General features: G+C 48.2%; 1 protein-coding gene and 1 long non-coding RNA gene across 2 annotated transcripts; one reads left to right on the top strand and one right to left on the bottom strand.

Annotated features, from left to right (window-relative positions):
• Nucleotides 1-9,139: 9,139 nt before the first annotated feature.
• Nucleotides 9,140-10,958, top strand: LOC119348789. The gene is made up of 3 exons (XM_037616778.1): nt 9,140-9,342; nt 9,682-10,108; nt 10,184-10,958. Exons 1-3 carry the CDS (start codon nt 9,319-9,321, stop codon nt 10,696-10,698), a joined length of 966 nt encoding a protein of 321 aa, XP_037472675.1. The 5' UTR covers nt 9,140-9,318; the 3' UTR covers nt 10,699-10,958.
• A 269-nt stretch (nt 10,959-11,227) lies between these two features.
• Nucleotides 11,228-12,304, bottom strand: LOC119348790. Its single transcript, XR_005169113.1, has 3 exons — nt 12,112-12,304; nt 11,914-11,981; nt 11,228-11,502 (listed from the first exon to the last, which is right to left on the bottom strand). It is a non-coding gene; the product is annotated as an uncharacterized LOC119348790 (long non-coding RNA).
• Between the last annotated feature and the right edge of the window lie 236 nt (nt 12,305-12,540).

Consider the following 12,540-nt stretch of genomic DNA (forward strand, 5'->3'; position numbering starts at 1 on the left):
ACAATCGGAAACACAAGTATTATTGAAACCATGGGCGTTCTATTTACCATTTATGTTCCGCCACGGGTCCCCTTTTTTTATTAGCTAGGAGGCGCCGTGCAGGGTAGCTATTTGAGAACGAGAGGTGTGCGATCGGACCCCTGCGCGTGCTTATTGGGAGGAGAGCCCTTTGACCTCCATCTGCTGCCCACCTCTCTCCCAAGGTCTCCATTAGTGGTGCCCGAGCCTCTGCTTAATGGCGTGGCTATGTCTCACTCGACTGAGATTTAAGAGAGAAAAAAGAAAATCTGAAAAGAAAATTTTGCACGGATCTTGATGTAAGATCCTACGGACCTATATAGCATCTACTGTGACTTATAGCAAAACTTATGAATATATAAGGACGACGACAGTGGATAATAATTTTCTTACATAATTAGGAAGATAATCAAAAAAGCCACATGCGGCTACGCCCGAAATACACAAGGGTAAAAGAAGAAGGAAGACAACAATCTGGCTCACTGATCTCTACTTTCTTGATGCGTTGCTGCAGGCCGCGGGAACTAGTCTCCGCGGCGAGCGGTGATGAGCTCTTTCGTGTCCTCAAGACACAGCTTGAGAGGACCCATGGATTCCTCCACCAGCCTTTGGCGTTCAATGTGGAGCATGTCATCCTCGTCCATAAGTTTCTTGACGATGACGCCGGTCCTCTTCAACAAGGCACTGGTCTCCTCCTGCTGGTCTGCACTTCGGACGATCTTCGCCCTCAGTAGGTCGCACTCAGCCCGGAGCCTCTCATTGCCCTCCCTTAGTTGCCGGATGACGCCGGTAGCCTGTTCAAACAAGGCTTTCATGTCGTCCTGCAACCTCGCCCAGCCGGAGATCTGATCCATCTGGCTATGGACGATCGCATGCATGCGCCTGTAAGAGTCGTTGCCTGCCTGCGAGACATTTTCCCAGGCCGCCGCGGTGTGGTGGGACATCTCTGCTGCATTCGCGGTGCGGCTGGACATCTCTGCTACTTCCGCGGCATGGCCGGACCAGTCTGCTGCATCGATGGTGCGGCGGGACCTCCATGCTGCTTCGGCGGCGCGGCAGGACCTCTGTGCTGCTACTTCCGCATGGCGGGACATGTCGGCTGCTTTCGCAGCGAGGCGGGACATCTCTCGTGCTTCCGCTTCCATGCTCGCCTCTCCCTGGTAGTAATCTCTCGACCCAGAACTCACGCTGGCCATGGCAGACTCAAGGGAAGGATGCTGAATGACTTGTTTGTTTTTGTGGATGAGGGGTTGAGGAGGAATGTGTAGTCATCTTGGCATAGTAGTATTTATAACCGAGTACTAGTACGCTCCTAAGTGGGAAACCGTTTAGGTTGTGATCAGTGTGAACAGGTTTGCAATTAAATATAGTGTGGTAGTAGTAGTAATTTGGAATGTGACGAGATGCAAGCTCAAAATTTATTGACGGTTCTAGTTTCGAAGTGCGGCACTATTCCCGGATGGCGTAACGTGGGCACGTGTTCTCGGCCGTGGTGTAGCATATGCCATGGTAGTTCTTTTTCTACTGCTGTGTACGTGCAATAACTGGCACCATCGGATACATATCTTACGGTTATTGGGGCGTTCGACAGGAATAGCCTCGTTGCGAGCTATAGACTAGTCTTTTTTCAGATGCATTACACCTATCTCTCTGGACTTCGCGCACGCACCATCTCTAGCTGCCTAGGTCGATGCCACCCACATACACTTGTACTCTCAGTTTAGTACGTTATACAGGAAGAGAAGAGGTGCACGCACGCACTCGTCCTCTCTCACACACACATCTTTAGCTACAAATTGTAGTGTTCTCAACCATCCGAGTGGCTCTATCATAGGTTTCACGTTGCTCCTTGGCCTTGAGATTGAGAAGTTTAAAACGCGAAGGCTAAGATGGAGGCGCGAGGTTTTAGTTAATGTGCGGGCCGCACATGGCACCAACACGACACAAGCTTTGTCTGCTTGTTTGCGTAGTCGGGTGAGTTACCCAACACAACCAGGCCCTGCTTGGTATCTGTGCCTCGACTTATGCGCAGAATATTAGGGTCGGAGGGAGTACTACTAGTAGTACTACTACTTTGATGTGTCGCATCAACTCGCACAAGTATGAAACACTTCGTGAACAAACAAGCATATAAGCTCCCTCTGTCCGAAAATACTTGTCATCAAAATGGATAAAAAAGGGACATATCTAGAACTAAAATACGTCTAGATACATCTCCTTTTATCCATTTTGATGACAAGTAGTACTTCTTACCCAAAGGAACTTTATATCCAACAGACACAAAATATCCGTTCGACTGTTGGAAATTACTGATCTTATGTCGAAGTAATTGTTGCATCGCCACCAAAACCTACCATCTCTTAAGCTAAAGTAGACTGAGCTAAACCCTATATTAGCATATTACTAAGATAAATAGAAGGCATTGTAGAAACATTTAGGACGTGAGCTTGTCAATCTAAATATGGAGGGACACCAGCTTAGCCCCGGCCAGCAGCTTGGGCGGAACTGTGAATAAGGTCAGCTCCTGCACGGCGACGTCGCCGGGATCCTTGCTACTTGTTCACCTCCATTTCCACCTTGACAGCGTCGGTCGTGCCTTTGGGCTCCCCCGACGGGCCGTTCGCCCACAGCTTAGCCACGTAGTGCGGCAATGGGGACACGCTCACTCTGATGCAGACGACCGACACGGTGATAGGCGCGCCGATGTCGAGCGCGCCGCCGACCAAGAAAAACGCGCGGCCGTCCTCCTCTGTGAACAGCAAGAGTCATGGCTCCGATAGTAGCACTTGCAGCTGGAGCACCTTGCCATACCGGATCCTGTGCATGGGCATGGGATGCGCGGTGCTGATGTGGTGGGAGAGCACCGGCGGTAGGCCTTTGTAGCCGCAGACAGGCACGGGGCAATTGCAGGGTGCGAGCGGACACACGCTCTGGTGATCGGCAAGCTTGTGGTAAATGACGTAAAGCTAACAGCCTTCGTGCGGGCACTCCACCCTCATCAACGAGAGGACGGCGTCCATAGCCGTGTTCCGCTCGTCGAAGCAACCGTCGCGCTCGCACTTCTGGCACTGCCGCTGGTTCCCGGGGCGCTCGACACGGCAGTCCGCGAAGGCCAGGTGCCCTCCCTTGCACTTCACACATCAATCGAACAACACATCAATCAAGAAACCTGCACCTTGCTCGATCAGCCGAGCGGACGAGGTGTATCCGAACATCATACACTAGAGGCTTCAAGGGACAGAGGCACAAGGGGCTGTGGAGCAAGGTGAGGTCCATCGAGACCATAGAGAGCTCCATCGTTGGGTCCTGTTCGGTTTGCATGATCTCGCCCTCCTCGTGCACAACCATCTCTCGCTTTAGGGCCGGGGCATTACAAAGCTTTACCGTCACATATTCATACTACTTCAAGGTGCATTAAATCAACACATGCAAGTATCAAAAGGAGAGTGATGGTATGCATGCATGTGTCGTAATTAATGCATCGGTAAACACAAATTATTGAAATATATCGAGTGTAGTGCTTTGATGTGTCGTGTCAACTCGTACAACAACGAGAAGTTTGATTATCCTCTCCCTCACGGACTGAGCTCCAGTGCCTTAACTGCACCTGCCTTTGGTTGTATGATAGGTAGGCCACCCACCTGTTGGGCCCACCTGTCATACACGCAAAGGCAGGAGCACTATGTCAATGAAGTTGCATCCCTCCCTCCCCATGAGTGTGGTGGCTAGCAAGACTAGGAGAAGCTTTACACGCTCTCCCTCCCACACGGGTGGACATGTAGCAGTTCAATCGGTGTCAGATGACCAGAAGCATACTGTAGTACTCCTCCACTGCGGTAGTACTCCACCATTGTTCGACTTCCCGAAGAGGCGAAGAGCCAAGCGCAGCCCGGATGCTAGTGTGGCAGTTTCATGTGTAGAGTAGTCTAGGATAGCGTGTACCATGCATGTAAGCTTAAAATCGTTGGGGTCAGCTCCATGCTATGTGGCTGTCTCGAAGCTTTTTTTATTAAAATAATGTTCTGGCCCTACCTGCCATCCTGGTGATTGTAGTTTGCACGCTCATCTAGTCAAGACAGGAATATATATTTTAATTTGTCGTGGGTAAATGTTAGAGGTTGCATCAATTATATTGTACACTGCGGGTCTTTCAGCCAAGTTTAGAGGCAACCATGTGGCGCCAGTGCTATGATGTGACATGTCAACTCGTACAACGAGGAGAAGCTTGATTTTACTACTACACGCCTTCTCCCTCGCCCATGCACACGGTGGCTCGCAAACGAGGACAGGCTTTTGCTTATAGTACTACAACAAGCTATCCCTCCCGCTCGCGCTGGACGGACATGCAGCAGTGGATTGATACTGTAGAAGCAGTAGTAGCATCATCATTGTTTGTCTTCTCGAAGAGGCGAAGAGCCAAGCGCAACCCGAACATGGCAGTTGCGAACCTTGGAGCACGCATATAACCAGGCTCTTGCATGAGACAAAATTGCTATGTAAACCAGAAAGGAGTATTTGCCTTTCTAGAGATTTCAACAAGTGACTAGACTACACCGAGACAGAGTACATATGGAGCAAAATGAGTGAATCTGCACTGTAAATAAATACGTAGTTCTCTCGTTTTCTTCTCCGCCTTGGTTACGGTGCACAATATTGAATATACTGACTAGTCTCTTTTTGACACACATTTACGTTTTTTTAACACAGTACAGACGCAAGCGCTCATATACACGCGCATACACTCACCCCTATGAATGCACACACGCACACCCTACCCCTATGAGCCCCTCCGGAAGACTGAGCCGGCACTATCATCTTGAAATTTATGAAGTCTCCATAGGCACCTCGTCGTCCACGGGAACGTCTTCTGACACGCGATAGACGCGAGCGGCAGTAGCCTCCATAGGTGCTTGAATGCCAAGGAGGGAGAGGGTAGCGGTTCCCGAGACGTTGAACGGTCAATGATGCATCCTCAATTACATGCAAAGGGAATTAATTGGAGAAGCAGAATAGAGCCAGCACGATGTGAATGCAACAGAGTTTGGACTCTCATATAAAGGCGCCCCACCACTCCAATCCATCTGCTCCTAGTCTCTGCGCAACAATGCTCACTCCTATCCAAGACCAAGTGACCAGAAGCCACAAGCACCTATGGAGGCGATGGACGCGAGCGGCAGTCAGTTGTGCCAAATCATCCAAGGCGCCGGCCTGCGGCCCCGCACCGTGCAGCGTTTCCAGATGGTGCTGGCGACCGCGGGCATTGTAGCCCTCGCTGACGCCGGCTTCGCCTCTCGCATGGACTACATAATGGTCAACTCCATCCGCAAGTTCACCGCCATCAAGAAGCGCGTGGACGACCTTGACGTACTGTTCCAGCCCGTGCGCCCAGGATCCCCATTGCCTGCCACCCTCATCGGCCTCCATGGTGACGAACTCTTTCAAGCCCTAGTGGCCCTGCAGGTGCCGGAGGTCGCGACGAAGAATGTGCACCTCGAGGCCGCGCTCAACGCGCAGCGCCTCGCCATGCAAGAAACCGTCGACCTGCACATCCACGTCTACAAGGAAATCGTCTACATAGGCCACTACAAGGCAAGCGAGGACAGAAAGATGTTGGACTTCTTCTAGCGGTTGGAATCTTTGAACGACATTGTTCAGAAGCACGTTGACCTGGCCACGAAAGCTACTTAGCCGCCATTCGGTGGGTCGGCGCCCTGAGTCGAGGAGGTGGACGTTGTCGATGGATGCATCTCTTATTCTTGCCTCCTGTAACCAGCACTGCATCGCCTTGTGGCCTTAATATTTTATTAGTATAGTACTCCCTCCGTTCCCAAATATAAGCCTTTCTAGAGATTTCAGCAAGTGACTACATACGAAGAAAAATGAGTGAATCTACACTCTAAAGTATGTCTACATACATCCATATGTTGTATTCCATTTGAAATAGTATCTAAAAAGGCTTATATTTAGGAACGGAGGGAGTATATGGCATTTTTATTCCAGTCGTAACGTTTCCACTGTGAGGTGGGGCCGCAATTGAGCAAACCGACCATCGGCAAATCCCCAGCCCGCCCACCGGGCGTCGGCCGAGTTTAGAATTAGAAGAGAGAAACGAAGGAGAAGAGCTAGCTATAGCACGGACGCTGTTGTCAGATGGGACTCGTGTTGATAGAATAGGAGTAGTGAGCACTTGTACCTCTTTTTTTGAGGGAAAAATAGTCGTATGTCTAGTACCACTAGTTGGGTGCGTGCGACCTATAGCTGTCATCACTTTAGGTCTCCTTTTTGAATCGCAGCTACGCTTCACAGTACATATTTTTTCACGCATTTATCCTCCTATATGTACTCCTAGGCTATTTCCACGTGCTCCCTTTCGCCGACATGTGGGACATAGAGCATCTGGGTCGTAGTGCATGCACGGCTCGGAGCATATGCTAGGGTACTTTATATTTCAGACCTCACGAATTACATGCAAACCCCCCACAGAAGAATTAGGGTATTACCTCCATCAAGAGGGCCCGAACCTGGGTAAACATTGTGTCCCCCGCCTCCTGTTACCATTAGCCTTAGACGCACAGTTCGGGAGCCCCTACCCGAGATCCGCCGGTTTTGACACCGACAGTTGCCTCCTTCGTCGTCTCCAGCTGATTCTTCGAGCACTTCAACATCCTAAGATGGTCGGATTTGCACGATCATCCTTGCATCGCCATCCATATTCTCCATCTTTAAGGCCAACATCTCTAAATCCGAAACGGTTGCGATCTCAATCTTCTTGTCTTCAAGCTTGACCTTCTTCTCTTCAAGCTTAAGCTTCTTCTCGGTCGCCACCATAAAGATGTTAAACCTCTCGGCCTTACACGTCACCACCCTCGCCACTCTTCTGCTTTGAGCAGTGCCACCTTTGCCTTTGCTTTGAGGCAACGGTTTTGCCATGTCATCGAGTCGATCTTTCGACCGGCTGCGATGGTCGGATCCATCGCCGCCGCCCTCTCTGTCGGATTTTCATAAGGGTCCATGTGGCGCCGTCGTCACTATTGAAAAAGGGCAGGAATTTGGGTGGAGAGAGATGGGATGGTAGAGGAGACGGTTGAGAAAGGAGGATTTTGCCACGGGAACAGTGCGGCGTCCGAACCCTCATAAAGCCCCTGGCTTGCGGGAAAATGGACACTCAGACTGATCCACGGACCGATGCGGGGCGCCGTTGGATGGCTTGTGGGATCCGAATCATTCAAATTGTAAGATCAATGTCATAGGACTTAGATATGCAATACTTATGACACATCTAGATGTACTTTAGCAAAACTGATAACTTATTTATCCACATCAGCAAGACACTACCAAAAGTGACCATTGCCATTTTGTACCCCCTCCGTTCCTAAGTATTGTACAAGTCTTTTTTAGAGATTCCAATATGGACTACTCCCTCCGTTCCAAATTACTTGTCTTCGATTTGTCTAGATACAGATGTATCTAGCATTAAAATGAGTCTAGATACATCCGTATCTAGACAAATCTAAGACAAGTAATTCAGAACGGAGGGAGTACATATGAAGCAAAATGAGCGTACACCCTAAAATACGTCCATATATATCCATACGTAGTCCGTACTGAATTTTTTTTAAAAAAACTTATATTTAGGAGCTGTATAGCGTTTGCCACACCAGTCTGACAGAATACAAGTCAGCTCAGTTCACATGGCCGATTTGAAGCCTACATGAATCCAATCCAATCATCATGAACGAGCTCTAGTAACCGAAAAGAAAAATCAGCGGCAGCGCAGATGACCACATGAGCATATCGACGTGGAAAAGGACGGCTCATTTCAGATCACAAATGCTTTTCCAAGATGCACGTGATCGCCACGTACGGCTGCACAGTCCTATCCAGAGAGCAGTGTACCCATCGATACAGGTCAGGTCTTTGTCCCGTTCCCCATCACATTGCCCACGGCGATCCATCCCCCTTTGTCCCGGTCCTCGCCGCTGATATGGGCAAATTTAACAAATTTGACCTATAGACGGAATCAAATCATATAATGAACTATCCGTGAAACTATTTCACGCGGCTGACCTTTTTGTGTGACGCCCGCCACGAAGGCGCCACACTACCCTGTGCAACGCCTCACAGATAGGCGCTACACGGCCAGCGTCGCACACGTGTGATCAGAAAATTACTAAGTCGTGTGCAGCGCCTAGCTCCTAGGCGTTGCACTAGTGCAGCGCCTAACTCCCAGGCGTTGCACTAGTGCAGCGCCTGAGAGCTAAGCGCCACAGGTCAGCCGTGTGAAATAGTTCTACGGACAGTTCATTCTGTGATTTAATTGCGTCTATAGGTCAAATTTGTCAAATTTGCCGCTGACCAGAGTCCTCCAAACTGCTCTTCCCAAGACGTGAGAGCCCTACAAATCGATAGTGGTACACAGAATGCAACCTGCAAGAGAGGCAATTCGACTATAAGTGAAGCAATCCGGCTTTAGGAGGACGGCCATGAGCATACACTCAGTTATACTCCCTCAGTTCCTAAATATAAGTCTCTTTTTAGAGATTTCACTATAGATACTACATTCAGATGTATATAGACGTCTTTTAGAGTATACATTCACTCATTTTTCTCTGTATGTAGTCTATGATGGAATCTCTAAAAAAGACTTATATTTAGGAATGGAGGGAGTATATACGTCTTCAGGGAGTTAATTAATTGCCAATGCACAAAAGCAGCAAATAATCGGCATGACCGTCACACGACATTTATCTTTGGCAAAATGTATAATTTCGAGATGCAGAGAGCTGTCATCCCATTAATTCCCGTCCCTTCCAGTGACGGTTTTCGACGAAACCGTGTGCTTCTGAGGTGGACAATGACATTGCACCGGCCACCTAGATGGATGGGGGTACACACACAAGATTTCATTATCCACAAGTAATGAAATTAGGTCCACGGCAAAGAGTAAGAGATAAGATTGATTATGCATAATGAATCCAAGGGATTCAACAGGTGATGCGGTTTAAGAGGGCAATCACATGTTACCATGTGCATAAGAATAATGTTTCCCAGAGCTCGGTGGCATGCAGCTGGGGGACAAGCAAAGATAACTATGCAAGTATATGTAGATGTAGGGGACCGCTGAGTCATAAAGCTGAAGAGCACATGCTCCGTCCTTCCATGGTTGGGGCTTACTCGGAACAAAAAGGTTCCTTGAAAGCAACTTTTTGATCCATATAACCATAAGAAGAAGGCGTTGCTCTACCACTCCATTCCATTCCCCACAAGAGAGAGAGAGAGAGGGAGAGGGGAGCCGAAGGCATGGAGAGCAAGCACACCGACCAGGTATGTTTTGGTACCCAGCCCCTCCAGTTCCTCAAGATTTGAACCAGGATTTTGAGTTTAGATACAATCTAGTAGAACAGACAGACTGCGAGAGAACTGAGTTATTCAGCCATATATGAACTTCTAATTTCTGTTTCTTGCGGTGAGATTCTCATACAGATGATAAAACTAGTTGATTTCTGCTGTCTCTGGGTCGATTATGTAATCAGATATTCAGACACATGTACTAGATACTACTATGAATTAAGCCACCCAGTACCATTTCGAAGCAAAAAATAAATAAAATGAAATTTCAGTTTATCCTCACCTGAATTCATACCTTGTTCATCTGCTCCAAAGGCAAACGTGAAGGCGAAGCTCAGCACCATGCACTCGAAGGTGATCTGTTGCAAGCTCTACATCTCTGAAAGCCAAAATGCGGCTGTTGTCGATGCCATCAGCCGCATAGGCCAGAAAGACCCTGAGGTGGTTCTACTCAACAAGTTCGAGGATGAGTACTACAACCGTGTCCGCTACACGCTTGTCTCCTACATCACCAACGAAAGCTCGACTGGTGGAGCTGTATTTAGCCCAATCAGGAAGGTACTGCTGGCGATGATCGAGGCTGCATTTTCAGCCATAAACCTCGAAGTGCACTGTGGAACTCATCCAAGGATTGGTGTCGTCGATGACATTTCATTCCACCCCTTGAATCAAGCGGACACAATAGAGGATGCTGCTCAGCTGGCTAAGCTGGTAGCCTCTGACATTGGCAATGGCTTGCAAGGTGTGTCCTCCGACAAGATCTTCTATAATTAGCAAATGATGATACGCTATGTAAATGTTTTGATTATGTATGCAGTTCCAGTGTTCCTATATGCGGCAGCACACCCCACCAGCAAGAGCGTCAGTGCAGTCCGGCGTGAGCTCGGCTACTTCCGGCCAAACCACAAGGGCGTCCAATGGGCAGGCCCGGTGCTCCCTGATACTCTACCGATGAAGCCAGATGTGGGCCCAGTTCACGTTCCTCGTGAAAGAGGCGCCACCATGGTCGGAGCTCAACCTTTGGTCGAGAGCTACAATGTGCCGATATTCTGCAAGGATGTCCCAACCGTGAGAAGAATCACCCGGAGGGTGACTGGACGGAGCGGAGGGCTCCCGTCAGTACAGGCACTTGCGCTTTTCCATGGCGACAATTGCACGGAGATCGCATGTTTTTTGCTGGATCCAGACCACGTCGGCGCCGATCGGGTTCAATGGCTGGTGGAGCAGATTGCAGAGGAGCAAGGGCTTGAAGTTGAAAAGGGCTATTTCACTGACCTGTCAAAGCATATGATGCTAGAAAGGTACTCCGAGATGGTTTCTGCAGCTGACTGACATGTCAACAGTTTTCTTGGCAGATTATCATTCATGTAATTGCATTTCATGCCGCTGATCGACACTCTTGTAAACATGCATGTCTGCACTTCCATGGATGCTGCAGTTTAAACTGTGGCACCAACTTGGACTCCGGACCGACCAGTTCCAACATTTTGTATATACTTAGTTATATCTGCACTATGGTTCTCTGGAAACTTCGCTGCAGTAGTTGGCGCATAACAGGTCTGATCACTGAATGAGAATGTTGTTTTCAGTAATTAAAGACTGGCAATTTGGCAAGGCAGCATTCCTTAATGCCAACTGAAAAAATGCTTTTTGGGGGTGGGGGTCACACATTTTTGCGTAGAATTTTGGAAAAGAAAAGATTAGAGGGTAAAGATTAATATATAAATATATGTGAAAATATGAATATTTTAAGTTATTTTGTCTCAGTTTGTACCGTGCACTACAATATATTTAGAATACCGCTGTAGGAGGGGGCACTTCAAAGTTCAAATAGCCATCAAATATCTTTGTGTAAGTCAGCTTGCAAGAGATCTACAAATCCTTTTGCAGATTCCATAAGATTGAAGGAAGATAAGGAAAACATTAAAAAGATGATGAGTAAAAATTATGGACAATGAAGCAAAGTAGGCAAATGAGCGAGTACTGGATTCAGCATTTGGACAGTAGCATAATCTATAATCTTGGGTACCATATGGTAGGAAAGGAAAGGACCTTCAAAAAAAAAATGGTAGGAAAGACCAGAGGCGGAGGAAAGAACAATCATGCTTTAGATAGCCCTTTTGCAGCAGCATGTACCTGTCAAATGGGTAATCGAGCATCCTCACATGATCATCTAAATTCACATAATGAGCAATTGTGGCAGTGGTACTAGCAACATCAACAGCAATGGCCAAAAACCGCACTAAGAATCTAAGGATGAAAAGGAAGGGCATATAAAAAACTCCAAAGTTTTTGAAAGATAGACCACATAAGTAGATTCAATATCCTTATCGGGGGGAAAATGTAGATTCAATACACTGAGAAAAGAATAATACAAATAAAAAAAACACTTGGACTATAAGCCAACAAGCAGTACTCTTGCATTGGTCAATGTTCATGTACATTCTTCCTAAGATATAAGTTTTAGGTTAAATTCGAGACAATGTGACAAATCTTGGTCCAAACTAGAAATTTAGAGCAGGGGGAGAAAACAGAGCTTGGATTTACCAGCAGATCGGAACCGCGCGTGGCATTGGGAGGCGCTTTCCTTCCCCTGTTCGGCATCGTCGGTAAACCTAGGAAACGGCGGACGCCAAATGAGTAAAGAATGAACAGCGAGACAGTGTATGGCATCAGATTGAAACGGGGCTCAGGTTGAAACCAAGCTGGAACAGGTCCCGGTTGATTTCTTTTTATGGGAAGTACCAGGTGAGCCAGAGCGGTTACACCGCTGGTGGAGGTGGAGGCCGAGTGCGCGCCGCTGGAGGTCAGCGGCATGCCCAATGGCCGACGGCGTCCGTGCGCCGAACGGCGGTGAGGAGCACCGAGCACGGGAAGTCAGATAGAGTGGGCACAGCGAAAGGGAAGGCCCCAAAATGCACGGTGGGCCGGCAGCCGGCCCACGAATGGTTTTCTGGTTCCGTTTCTTTTGCTTCCGATAAATATTAAAAGAGAAAAGTATACTCTCCGTCCTTCAACTCCTGACGTAGTCTAGATTAGGTCCTTCAACATTAAAACCAGACAACTTGCACCCCAACTACTGAAACCAGACAAGCTTCATCCCCAGACTTGATTTTGACCGGTTTTGGTGTTGACTCACCCTAGTTCTGACAATGCTGACTCAAATTCATGTAC

This window comes from Triticum dicoccoides, chromosome 1B (genome assembly GCF_002162155.2).
Source record: "Triticum dicoccoides isolate Atlit2015 ecotype Zavitan chromosome 1B, WEW_v2.0, whole genome shotgun sequence".
Classification (NCBI taxonomy): Eukaryota; Viridiplantae; Streptophyta; class Magnoliopsida; order Poales; family Poaceae; genus Triticum; species Triticum dicoccoides.

Coding starts and splice junctions, on each gene's coding strand:
- LOC119348789 (XM_037616778.1), top strand. CDS start 9,319: ATGGAGAGCAAGCACACCGACCAG. Junction 9,343..9,681: donor AGAGCAAGCACACCGACCAG/GTATGTTTTGGT, acceptor TCTGCTCCAAAG/GCAAACGTGAAGGCGAAGCT. Junction 10,109..10,183: donor CATTGGCAATGGCTTGCAAG/GTGTGTCCTCCG, acceptor TTATGTATGCAG/TTCCAGTGTTCCTATATGCG.